General features: G+C 41.8%; 1 protein-coding gene across 35 annotated transcripts in view; it reads left to right on the forward strand.

The window, feature by feature from the left end:
- NUP98 (nucleoporin 98 and 96 precursor) overlaps positions 1 to 12,709 on the forward strand; it is a 132,089-nt gene that overhangs the window by 117,957 nt on the left and 1,423 nt on the right. For all 35 annotated transcript variants that reach the window (XM_008264839.5, XM_002708536.6, XM_051822866.3 and 32 more), the window contains 5 exons: positions 368 to 510; positions 4,474 to 4,695; positions 6,389 to 6,630; positions 6,888 to 7,042; positions 12,520 to 12,631. In XM_008264839.5, the coding sequence (XP_008263061.1) occupies positions 368 to 510; positions 4,474 to 4,695; positions 6,389 to 6,630; positions 6,888 to 7,042; positions 12,520 to 12,631 (874 nt within the window). The remainder of the gene's footprint in view (positions 1 to 367; positions 511 to 4,473; positions 4,696 to 6,388; positions 6,631 to 6,887; positions 7,043 to 12,519; positions 12,632 to 12,709) is intronic.

Consider the following 12,709-nt stretch of genomic DNA (forward strand, 5'->3'; position numbering starts at 1 on the left):
TCTTTAATCCACTGATTCAATCTCCAAATGCTGGCAACACCTGGGAGTAGGCCAGGCTGAAGCTAGGAACAGGGAATCCATCTGGGTTTCCCACATAGATGTTAGGAGCCCAGGTACCTGGGCTGTCTTCTGCTCCTTTCCCAGGTGCATTAGCAGGGAGCTGGATTGAAAGCAGAGGAGCCAGGACTCAAACCGGTGTTACCGAGTGGGATGCCAGCATCCCAAGCAGTGGCTTAACCTACTTTGCCACAATGCTGGTCCCTGTCACATCATTCTTAATACAGGTATGTGTGTAATTGAGATATGGTAGCATCTAGTGAAATAGATTAACAACTGATACATTGTTCTGTCAAATTCTTTCCTTCAGAATACCTCTGAGGGTGACAGATATGCCTGTTCCCCACTTCCTTCATACCTGGAGGGCTCTGGCTGTGTGGTAGAGGAGGAACAAGACTCACGGAGACCACTTCGGGACATCTGCTTTCACATTCTAAAGCTGTACAGTGACAGGTAAAGCCATGCTATGTAGTCACTTGGGAGTTCCTTGAGCTGCTAGGGAGTCTAGTCCTTGGGCCTTTTCCTTTCAGATACTACTGCATTGCTGTGGGTCTTACAGTAGTTGAGTAGAAAGAACACTGGTACTAGAATTAGAAGTCTTAAAAAGATTTTAATGAAACTTAATTAGAAAATTTGCATATGGCAAAGGGTACACTTTGATAACTTTTATTATAATTATCACAGTGTAGCTGCTGTCAACAACCAAGTAATACTTTCATTACCATCCTCCACAAAACTGCATACTGTTTTGTAGTCAGTCCACACTTCAGGCTACTATTCATTGGCTTTTTGTTACTGTAGATTAGTTTTTGCTGTTATAGAATTTCATATTGATCATTCTGTATCTGTATGTTCTCTTTTGAGTCTGGCTTCTTTGACCATCTTGAGACTTAATGTGTATTACAGGTAAATTTTGATTTTGTGACTTTTTTGCATAGTTTATGTATTTATTTGATACATAATTGGTAGACAATTAGTTTTTCTTATTTTGGTCTATTATGGATAAAGTTGCTTGAACATTTATATACTCTGGTGGTTGTATTATTTTATATTCTTACAAGTAAAGTATAAAATATCTTAGTTACTCCATATCAGTTTTTTAAATTTTATTTTTGTTGGGTGTGGGCTCATCTCTTATTTGTGGATGTATGTGTTTAATAATAAATGCAGAACATGGTTTTGATGATAGTAATATAAACACATACTGTTATATCTAGTTAATGAAAACTATCTCAGTTTTTTTACATTATATTGAAAATATTTAGGATTTTTTCCACTAATTACAAGTAATAGTTCATTTTATTTCAAGTCTTCATGAAACTTTCTTTACTGGTACTTACACTAACTGTGGAAGAATATAGCTTTTTATTGAAAAAAAAAAATCCATATATAATAACATGTTGCTGCTTGGGATGCCTGCATCCCATATTGGAGTGCTTGGATTTGAGTTCTGTCTCTGGTGCCTGATTTCAGCTTCCTGCTAACATGTTTCCTGGAAGACAACAGTAAAGACTCAAGTAGTTGAGTTCTTGCTAACAACATGGCAGACTGGATTGAGTTTATTGTTTCCTGTTCCTGGCTTTGGCCTGGCCCAGCCCCAGTTGTTGCAGGCATTTAGGGACAGAACCAGTGGTTGGGAGGTGTCTCTTTTTGAGTGTGTTTCTCTCTCTCTCTCTCTCTCTCTCTCTCTCTCTCTCTCTCCCCATTTCAAATAAATAAATCTGTTTCTTTAAAAAACAAAAGACATTCAGCATCAATAGGAAATGGAGAAATCCAAATTAAAATCATCATGGAATACTGCTACCCACACATAAAAATGGCTAAAAATTAAAAAGACTTACTCTACCAATTGTCATGGACATAGGACAACTAGATTCTAATGACTTGCTGGAGGAAAAGTATAAAATGATGAAACCACTTGAGAAAACAGTTTTGCTGCCTCTCAAAAGTCAACCATACACCTACCATATTATGATCTAACCATTCCACTTCTAATTATTTATCCAAGGAGTGAAAGCATATATCTATGCAAGAATGCTTATAAAAGTTTTATTTGTAATGGCTCCAAACTAGGAACATTGCAAATTTCTATCAGTAGGTGAATCTATAAGAAATTGTGGGATATAAAACTCTGCAAAATGGAAACTATAATGATAGACTGCAGATCAGTTACCTGGGAAAGGCGGAGGCACAGTAGAAGCAAGAGGGAAAAATAAGAGATATGGAGAAATTTTTGGATGTGATGGATATGTTTATTTTCTTTATCATGCTGGTGGTTTCGTGTATGTATTGCTTATGTTAAAACTTATCAAAATTGTACATTCTAGATACAAATGTGTAGTTTATTATGTCATTTTTTAAAAAAGATACTTCAGAGTGCCAAAAATGGAGAGGAAACCAAAGCCAGAATGGAATATAAGAGTTACGATGACTAAAAAATTGTTTAGGAATAGTCATTGTGGTGCAGCAAGTTAAACCCCAACTTGGACCACCTGCATCCCATATTGGGATACCTAGGATCAAGTCCTGCCTCCACTTCCAGTTCCAGCTTCCTGCTAACTCACCCCCTTGTACGAAGCAGATGATAGCCCAAGTCCTTGGATCTCTGACACCCATGTGGGAAACTTGATGGAATCCTGGCTTCTGGCTTCAATTTGGCCCATCCACAGCTTTTGCAGGCATTTTGGGAGTGAACCAGCAGATGGATGATCTCTTTTTTCTCCCTGTCTCTCTCTGCCTTTCAAGTAAATAAATAAGCAAACTTTTTTTAAAAAACCCTTACATAAAATTTATACTCTATCCCTTGAGATGGTCTTAAACTGCACCGCCAAGTAGAATAGACACTGTTCACATATAGCTGTTAAATAAAATGTAAAAGTAAGTTACTCAACATTTAAGTATTAATAACCACATGTGCCTGGTATAGCTATCAAACTGGTCAAGGTAGATTTATAGAATTTTTCATCATTACACAATGTTACTCAACAGTACCAATCTAGAAAAACTTGACTCATTACTCAGGAAGTTGTTAGGAAATTATAAATTGCCTGAAACCGTAGGTGAAAAGGAAAAATTGTTGGTTTATAATCCAAGCCCCAGATCTTTAAGATTTGCAGATGCAAGGTCTTAGTTCATAGTACTCTGATATCTGGGAATTGCAAGCTAAGAACTTACATAAAATTGTATAGGACCATTAACATCTCAGGGCTTCAAGCAGAAGAAACAGCAGAAATTTCCACAGGGCATCTAGATTTCTATATAAAGAATAAAACCCAAATTAAAGGTAAAACTTACAAAGAAAGAAAATAATCATCATGAAGACTAGTTAGCTATTCAGGCAAACAGAATTTACAACCAGCAACTTTAGAAAATGAAAAAATCTGAGAGAGATATTCTAGAAATTATTAGGGAAAATAAAGGACGCTATAACGAAGAAAAGGAAGAGTAAGAATTGTGTCAACACCCTGTGTCAGCATGGTAATATAGGCCAAACCAATACCAGGAAACCTGTTAGATCACATAGCCTCAAAAGAGAATGTGCTTTCTTTCTTTGTAGGGTCTTATTTCTTTGGCTGGCTTAACCTAGAAGTACATTGATAACACCATCTGAGAGGGAAGGAAGGCCTGTAATGCCCTTGCTTTAGGGTTCCTCCGTTGTCTTCTGACTTGTATAACCAGAAGAGTTGGCCTATTCAGTGCAGTTGGTCTATGGGCTGGATATGTCAACTCTTTTTTTTTTTCTTTTTTTAACTTAAGATTTATTTGTTTATTTGAAAGTTAGAGAGAAGGAGAGGGAGAGATCTTTCATCTGCTGGTTCACTCTCCAAATGGCTGCAATGGCCAAGGATAGGCCAGGACAAAGCCAGGAGCTTCTTCTGGGTCTCCCACGTGGGTGTCAGGGGACCAAGTATTTGAGCCATCCTCCACTGTTTTTCCTGGTGCATTAGCAGGGAGCTAGATTGCAAGTGGAGCAGCTGGGACTCAATCTGATGCCCACATGGGATCCTGGTGCTGCATGCAGCAGCTTAAACTGTTGCACCACATCACCAGCCCCTGGAGATGTTTACTCTTCTTTTTCTTTTAAAGATTTATTTATTTATTTGAAAGGCAGAGAGAGAGAGGTCTGCCATCCACTGGTTTACTCTCCAAATGGCTGCAACAGCCAGAACTGGGCCAGTCTGAAGCCAGGAGCCAAGAGCTTCTTCCAGGTCTCCCATGCAGGTGCAGGGGCCCAAGGACTTGGGCCATCTTCTACTGCTTACCCAGGCCATAGTAGAGAGCTGAATTGGAAGAGAAGCAGCCAGGACGTGAACAAGTGCCCATACGGGATTCCGGCCCTGCAGACAGAAGCTTAGCCCACTACACCGCAGAGCTGCTCCAAGATATGTTTACTCTTAACACATTTCTCTTCTCCAGACATTATGATCTCAACCAGCTGTTGGAACCTCGAAGCATAACAGCAGATCCTTTGGACTACCGCCTAAGCTGGCATTTGTGGGAGGTTCTACGGGCTCTTAACTACACCCATCTCTCAGAGCAGTGTGAGGGTGTGCTGCAGGTCAGTTATGCAGGCCAACTGGAAAGCGAGGGACTCTGGGAGTGGGCCATCTTTGTCCTCCTCCACATTGACAACTCAAGGTGAGTGAGAATTTGTTGAACCGAGTAGGTACATCTAGCACTATAGGGAAAGGTCAAAAAGAGTCAGTCTTTTGGGATTTAGTTCCGCAAGTACTTGTTTAGAATGTGTATTTGATCTAAACTCTCAGTCTAGATTGTCTCTGTATTCATGTGAACAAGTTAAAAATGAGACTAATATTTATCACAAGGCCTCTCAGTAGTCTTATAAGGGAGAAGAGTTCTCTGTGAACTTCAAGGGTGAGCAAAAGTCTTTCTAGAGATAACATCTATAAAATTGGAATAGGGAATAATGAAGTAGAAATGGAAGTGTACACTTCACTGGGGCAACATATAACACAACCTAGGTGCTGGTGTCTCTAGTCATCACTTGCCGTGCCCATGCATTGGGCTTACCAACTCAGCCTTGTGTTCAGCTGTCTGTGTTTTGGTTTTCTTTCCTGAAAGAGAACTGGCCTTTTTGTCATGGTTTGACAAAATAAAATTGGAGATTTTGGTTTTTGTTTTTTGTTACAATAGTAACAAAAATATTTGTGTAGCATTTTTTTGTAATTGCTTTTACATATGTTTATACTCTGTTCTGTACTCATTTTATACTCTTGTTTATACTCATTTTATGCTTGTAGTGCACCAGTGAGGCAGACACTCATACAATCTCTGCATTATGGATGAGCAGTCCAACACAGAGAGAGATTAACTTGCGTAAGGTTACATAGCTAGTAAATGACAGAGTGACATTTCTGACTCACCCAGAGTCCATGCTCTTAGTTACTGCTGCATTGTCGTATTATAGTCTGAAAGAAGTTGGATTTTTGCTTTGGTTCTTCATCCACCATGCATTTACTTTGATCTGTGGTAAAATGTACTCACTTTTTGAGTAAACATTTCCAAGCCTCAGTTTTTTCATCCGTGGAATTATAATGTTAGTCCCTGCTGTTAGTTTGCTGTGGAACTAAAGGAGTAAAAGTATGAAGCATCTAGTAGAGCTTTCCCTTTAAGTCAATTTCTTTGTTCTTTCCCCTTAGCAGAAGTGAGTGACTGCAAGAGTATTGCTTTGAGTTTACTGAAACACTAATGGGAGATTCTGCTTGGTAAAAATACTGGCTGGTAATATGATTGATGGTTCAGAGTTAGCATGGGAAAGCACATCCTATTTCCTGAAAAAGAATATTAAAAAGGAGGCAGTTTTCATGGAATTGAGAGTCTCTGAGACGCATAGGATCTCCAAAAAGAGACCAAGATGTGGGAGATAATTTTAATCTGAAATTGAAATGACTGTTTCTTTGGCCCAGACAGAAAAGGACCTTCCTTAAGGGGCCTTTAGAGGTAAAGAGAATGAAATAGGAATGTCTGTGGTTTGAAAAAAGGAACAGAAACCTAAAAGAATCCTTACTTAGTATACATGAACCAGCCATGTGTGAGAAAGGGCAGGGAGAATGTTGGGAGTGAACTTGAGAGAATGATCTGTGAAGCAGAATTTCCTATCCTAATCTTCAGTCTTCTAAATTGTGGCAAGGAAGGTATGAGAGAAACTACAGAGGAAAACCTTTTCTGGGAAGTTGTCAGCCTCCAGTGATCCACTAGAGATCAAAACCTGGAGTTTGAGAGACTGTCCCGGGGATCATGCTAAACTGTCCGGGGAGCCTTCTGCATAATCAAAGACAGAATTTTTTCCAGCTTATCTCTCTTCCTATAGCATGCGTGAGAAGGCTGTCCGAGAGCTGCTTACCCGGCACTGCCAGCTAATAGAGACCCCTGAGTCTTGGGCTAAGGAGACTTTCCTTACCCAGAAGCTTTGTGTACCTGCTGAGTGGATTCACGAGGCCAAAGCAGTGAGAGCACACATGGAATCTGACAAGCACTTGGAGGCCCTTTATTTATTTAAAGCTGGCCACTGGAACCGCTGCCACAAACTTGTCGTCCGACACTTAGCTTCTGGTGAGTCCTGGGGCCTGTATCTGGGATCACCTCATATTCTTCCAATGTCTGAACACCCACAATGGGTCAGGCTGAAGGTGATGTTCAGTAGAGACATGACAGACCTGAATCAAATCACAGAATTTTATTTTGCAAATCAAATCTGAAGGAGAGGTGTTACATTTTCTTCTTTCCTGTCTTAAATTTCTGCCATGCTCTCTATACTTTGGGAGCCATGGATTAGTGCAAACATGTTGCTCAATATTTTGTTTCTTCAGATGCCATCATTAATGAGAACTATGACTACCTGAAAGGATTCTTGGAAGATCTGGCACCTCCAGAACGCAGCAGCCTAATTCAGGACTGGGAAACTTCTGGGCTTGTTTACCTGGACTATATTCAGGTTATTGAAATGCTCCACCGTATACAACAGGTACCTGACTTCCTTAAATGTCTAGTTTTCCCTTTTCCCAGACCCTTACAGCTTCAGAGATGTTAAAAGACCTTAGTATATTTTTGAAAATTGATTGGTAGAGCGAGCGCTGTCTTTGCAGCTGCTTTGATAACTGTATTAGAACTTCAAAAACACTTATTTTTACCAACTAATATGTGCAGTAGACATTCTTGAGGCTTATAGTCTTCTCCCCTTTTCCAGCCCTAATTTGAATGAGAAACTCAGGGATGAGAGATCTAGTATTATGGTTGATGAGGATAATTATTTCATATAAAGTTGGGCATTTTTAAGTTTGATTAAAATGTCTTAGATAAGTCTCAGTTACTTGCTTATAACACAGAAATCAAACTCATCACTGTAGGATTCAAGTGCCTACAGAGACTTTTGCATTTCAGTCCTGTCTTAGCTCCTACCACTCTTATCCCAGTTTTGTCAGCCTGTTCCACTCACACTAAATTACTCATGGTTTTTCCAACAAACCTTGCTATATTTCATTCTTTATCTGGCATACCTATATTGACCTTTTAAGATCTTGATTGCTGGCCGGTGCCGTGGCTCACTTGGCTAATCCTCTGCCTGCAGCACTGGCACACTGGGTTCCCGTCCCAGTTGGGGCGCCGGGTACTAGTCCCGGTTGCTCCTCTTCCAGCCCAGCTCTCTGCTGTGGCCCGGAAGGGCAACGGAGGATGGCCCAAGTGCTTGGGTCCCTGCACCCGCATGGGAGACCGGGAGGAAGCACCCGGCTCCTGGTTTCGGACCGGCGCAGCGCCAGCCGTAGGGGCCATTAGAGGAGTGAACCAATGGAAGGAAGACCTTTCTCTCTGTCTCTCTCTCACTGTCTGTAACTCTGTCAAATTAAAAAAATATATATATAACTAGATTGCTGATAGCTCTACTTCCTTTCCCCTAGAAAGAGTTTGTTACACTTACTTTCTTACTACAAAAACACTTGATACATTTTGTTTGAAAGGCAAAGAGACAGAGATTTACCATCTGCTAGTTTACTCCCCAGATACCCATAACAGCTATGGCTGGTTCAGGCAAAAGTCAGGGGCCAAGAACACAATCCTGCAGGTCCCCTACTTGAGTGACAGGGATCCAGGTGTTTAACCTGTCACCTGATATCTCCCATTGTGTGCATTCGCAGGAAGCTAGAATTGAAAATAGAGCTGGGGGGGCCGGAGCCATGGCACAGTAGATTAATCCTCCGCTTGCGGCGCCGGCATCCCATATGGGCACCGGTTCTAGTCCGGGCTGCCCCTCTTCCTATCCAGCTCTCTGCTATGGCCTGGGAAAGCAGTGGAGGATGGCCCAAGTGCTTGGGCCCCTGCACCCACATGGGAGACCGGGAAGAAGCACCTGGCTCCTGGCTTTGGATTGGCGCAGCTTCAGCATTGTGGCCATTTGTGGGGTGAACCAACAGACAGAAGACCTTTCTTTGTGTCTCTCCCTCTCACTTTCTGTAACTCTACCTCTCAAAAAATAAATAAAAATCTTTAAAAAAAAAAAAAAAAGAAAATAGAGCTGGGACTCAAACCCAGGCATTTCAACATGAGATGAGGTTTAAGTTTGACAATAGAGTATAAAGATTAAGAGTTTAAAATTCTGAAGTCACACTGTTATGTTCATTCATGGCTCCTACAGTCAGTATTTGCTTTTCATCGAAAAATGAAAAAGCAAGGGATTGGTGAACTGTGTGGTGCAGAATAAATTACATACCTGTCAGGGTTTTCACAAAGATTAAACCATATGCATAAAGGGTTAACATTTATCTGTTTGTTTTGAAAGTTGGGTGACAGAGGTCTTCTATCCACTGGTTCACTCCCCAGATGGCTGCAATGGCCAGAGCTGGACCAGTTCAAAACCAGGAGCCCAGGGGCTTCATCCAGGTCTCCCATGTGGGTGGCAGGGGCCCAGATAGCTGGGACATCTTCTGCTACTTTTCCCAGGCCTGTAGCAGGGAGCTGGATTAGAAGTCAAGCAGCCAGGACATGAACTGGAATGGCTCATTGCAAGTGGCAGCTTCATCTGCCATGCCATAACACAAGCCCCACATAAAGTGTTTTACACACTAACTTGCATATACTAATGCTTTATAATTGTTATCATTATCCTCATCATCAAAGTTCCAAATCCTAGCATAGTTCCTGGTACATAATAGACATAATCCAATGTTAGAATGCATTAAGAGCATCATTCTTAAATAATGGCTAAAGAAACTTTTCTAATTTAATACTGATAATTCATTTACACAATCTGATTATTAAGACCCCACTCTGTGCCAATCACTATAGTGCATTTATATATATTTATATATATTTATATATATTTATATATATAAATATAAATATATATATTTATATATATAATATATATTATATATATATTTATATATATATATATATAAAAATGATGTATTTTTTACTTGAAAGGCACCATTTTGAGAGTAAAGCAGTGGGTGGAAAGAAAGACTAGTTTCTGGTGGATGAAAGGATAGCACTTGTGGGGCCAGCATTGTAGCACAGCAGTGGTAACCTGCTGCTTCTACTTGATCCAGCTTTAATACTAATGCTCCTGGGGCCAGCGCTGTGGCGCAGCGGGTTAAAGCCCTGGCCTGAAGCACCGGCATCCCGTGTGGGCGCTGGTCCTAGTCCTGGCAACTACTCTTCCGATCCAGCTCTCTGCAATGGCCTGTTATAGCAGTAGATGATGGCCCAAGTCCTTGGGCCCCTGCACGCACGTGGGATACCCAGAAGAAGCTCCTGGCTCCTGGCTTTGGATTGGTGCAGCTCTGGCCATTGTGGCCATCTGGGGAGTGAACCAGCAGATGGAGGACCTCTCTTTCTGTCTCTACCTCTCTGTAACTCTTTCAAATAAATAAAATAAATTAAAAAAAAAAAAAAAAAACTAATGCTCCTGGGAAAGTAGTGGATGATGACTCAAGTATTTGAGCCCCTGTCACCCGCGTGGGAGACCCAGATGGGATTTCTGGCTCCTGGCTTCAGCCTGGCCCAGCCATTTGGAGAGTAAACCAGCAGATGGAAAATCACTCTCTCTGCCTTTCAAATAAGTAGTAATTATTTAATAAATAAATAAATAAATAAATGAATAGTATTTATGTAGACATTAAATAGTAGACTCTACAAAGGTCCCCAAAAGTGAACTCAATAAGAGGCAGTTCTTGGAAGGATTGGGTGAGCCCTTTGAGGAAGGAGATAATAGGAAACTTAGGTTTCATTGCAGGAGTTTGGGAAAGGGTATGCCTATGAGTCATATTTAAGGTAATAAATAATAAGGTAATATTTAAGGGTTAAAATGCCAAAGAGTATTCAAAATATACACAATGGATCAATGGATAAAAATAGTTTTACTTTTTTGTAAAACCACTCAGGCTACATACAGAATGGTAGGAGATTAAATGTAGAGAATTTGACACTGAAAGTTGTGTTATAAGTTCAAGATATTTTAAGCAAGTAATGGTGACCTGAGCTAGGGCGATGGCTCTGGAAGAGGGATGGAAAATTTCATATTAGACTGTAAAGATTTGGAATCATCAGCACATCAATCATAATTGTAGCCCTGGGAATAGAACGCAATATATAAGGAGGGATTGGCATTGAAGCACAGTGGCTTATGCTGGTGCCTCAATGCTGGCATCCCGTTTCAGCACCGGTTCAAATTCCCGCTGCCCCATTTCTCATGCAGCTCCCTGCTGATGCACCTAGGAAGGCAGCAGGACATAGCCCAAATACTTGGACCCCTGCCACCCATGTGGTAGATCTGGATGATGTTCCTAGCTTGGGGCTTCAGCCTGGTGCAGCCTCGACATTTGTGGCCATATGGGGAATGAAACAGCACATGGAAGATTGTCTGTCTTCCCTCTCCCCTGTTGCTGTGCCTTTGAAATAAATAAATCTTTGAAAAAAATGTTATAAGGGCCGGCACTATGGTGTAACAGGTAACTCCGCCACCTGCAGTGCTGGCATCAAATATGGGTGCTGGTTCTTGTCCCAGCTGCTCCACTTCTGATCTGGCTCTCTGCTGTGGCCTGGGAAAGCAGTGGAAGATGGCCTAAGTCCTTGGGCCCTTGCACCTATGTGAGAGACCAGAGGAAACTCCTGGCTCCTAACTTTGGATCAGTGCAGCTCCAGCCTTTGTGGCAAACTGGGGAGTGAACCAGCGAATGGAAGACCTATCTCTCTCTCTCTCTCTCTCCCTTCCTCCCTCTCTCCCTACTTTCCTCCTTCCCTCCTTCCCTTCTCCCCTTTCTCTGCCTCTCCTCTCTCTGTGTAACTCTTACTTTCAAATAAATAAATAAATCTTTAAAAATATATTTATAGTACGTAGAGTGAGAAGAAGGTTCTCTGGTGTTTTAGAAAGGACTATGAAGTGGGGCCAGTGCTGTGGTATAGTGGGTAAAGCTGCCACCTACAGTGTTGGCATCCTTTATGGCTGCCAGTTTGAGTCCTAGCTGCTCCACTTCCAATCCAGCTCTCTTCTATGGCCTGGGAAAGCAATAGAAGATGACCCAAGTCCTTGGGCCCCTGTACCTGCATGGGAGACCCGGAAGAAGCTCCTCACGCTTGGCTTCAGACTGGCACAGTTCCAGCCATTATGGCCAATTGGGGAGTGAACCAGCGGATGGAAGATTCATTCTCTCTCTCTCTCTCTCTCTCTCTCTCTCTCTCTGTGTCTCTGTCTCTCCTTCTCTCTCTGTGTAACTCTGACTTTCAAGTAAATAAATAAATCTTTAAAAAAATCTTTAAAAAAAAAAAGAAGACTATGAAGTTAGAGTGTTAGAGTCAGGAAACCAGAATTCAACTCTAGTTTGGGCTGTACTGCTTACTACGTGTACTCTTAAGAAGTCATACCATGGGGCTGACACTGTGGCATAGTGGGTAAAGCTGCTGCCTGAGGTGCCGGCATCCCATATGGGCGCCGGTTTGAGTCCTGGCTGCTCCACTTCATATCCAGCTCTCATGTGGCATGGTAAAGCAGTGGAAGATGGCCCAAGTGCCTAGGCCCCTGTACCCATATAGGAGATCCAGAAGAAGCTCCTGGCTCCTGGCCTTGGAAATGCCTGGCTCTGGTTGTTGCAGCCATTTGGAGAATGAACCAGCTGATGGAAGACCTTTCTCTCTGTCTCTTCCTCTCTCTCTAATTCTGCCTCTCAAATTAAAAAAAAAAATCATGCCATATTTCTGAGCCCAAATTTATCTATATGGCCTATAAATCATGATCTTGAGACTGAGTCCAAGGTTCTACACCATTACATTGTTCATGTGAGTTATCACTGAGTGCCTGGCCCTCAGCCATTAGGGTAGACAGTGGTAGCATAGCACTGCCAACCAGCTTCCCACTCCTCACCTCACTGTTGCCTCAGGGTTTTCTGTAGAGGGTCTGTGGGTGGGTGGGAATAGAATACTGAACACATTGTGTTCTCTGTTTCTCTGTAGGTGGATTTCTCGAGTTATGAGCTGGAGCAGTTACACACCAAAGTCACTTCACTGTGCAATCGGATAGAGCAGATTCAGTGTTACAATGCCAAGGATCGCCTGGCTCAGTCAGGTAAGCCTCTAACCTCTCCCTGCCTCATGCCCACTTGCTTCCTATTTTTATAATGACTTCACCCACTCCTGGTGCCCA

The sequence above is a fragment of the Oryctolagus cuniculus genome, chromosome 1 (assembly GCF_051225735.1).
Source record: "Oryctolagus cuniculus isolate XC-2025 breed Fujian yellow rabbit chromosome 1, ASM5122573v1, whole genome shotgun sequence".
NCBI classification, from domain to species: Eukaryota; Metazoa; Chordata; class Mammalia; order Lagomorpha; family Leporidae; genus Oryctolagus; species Oryctolagus cuniculus.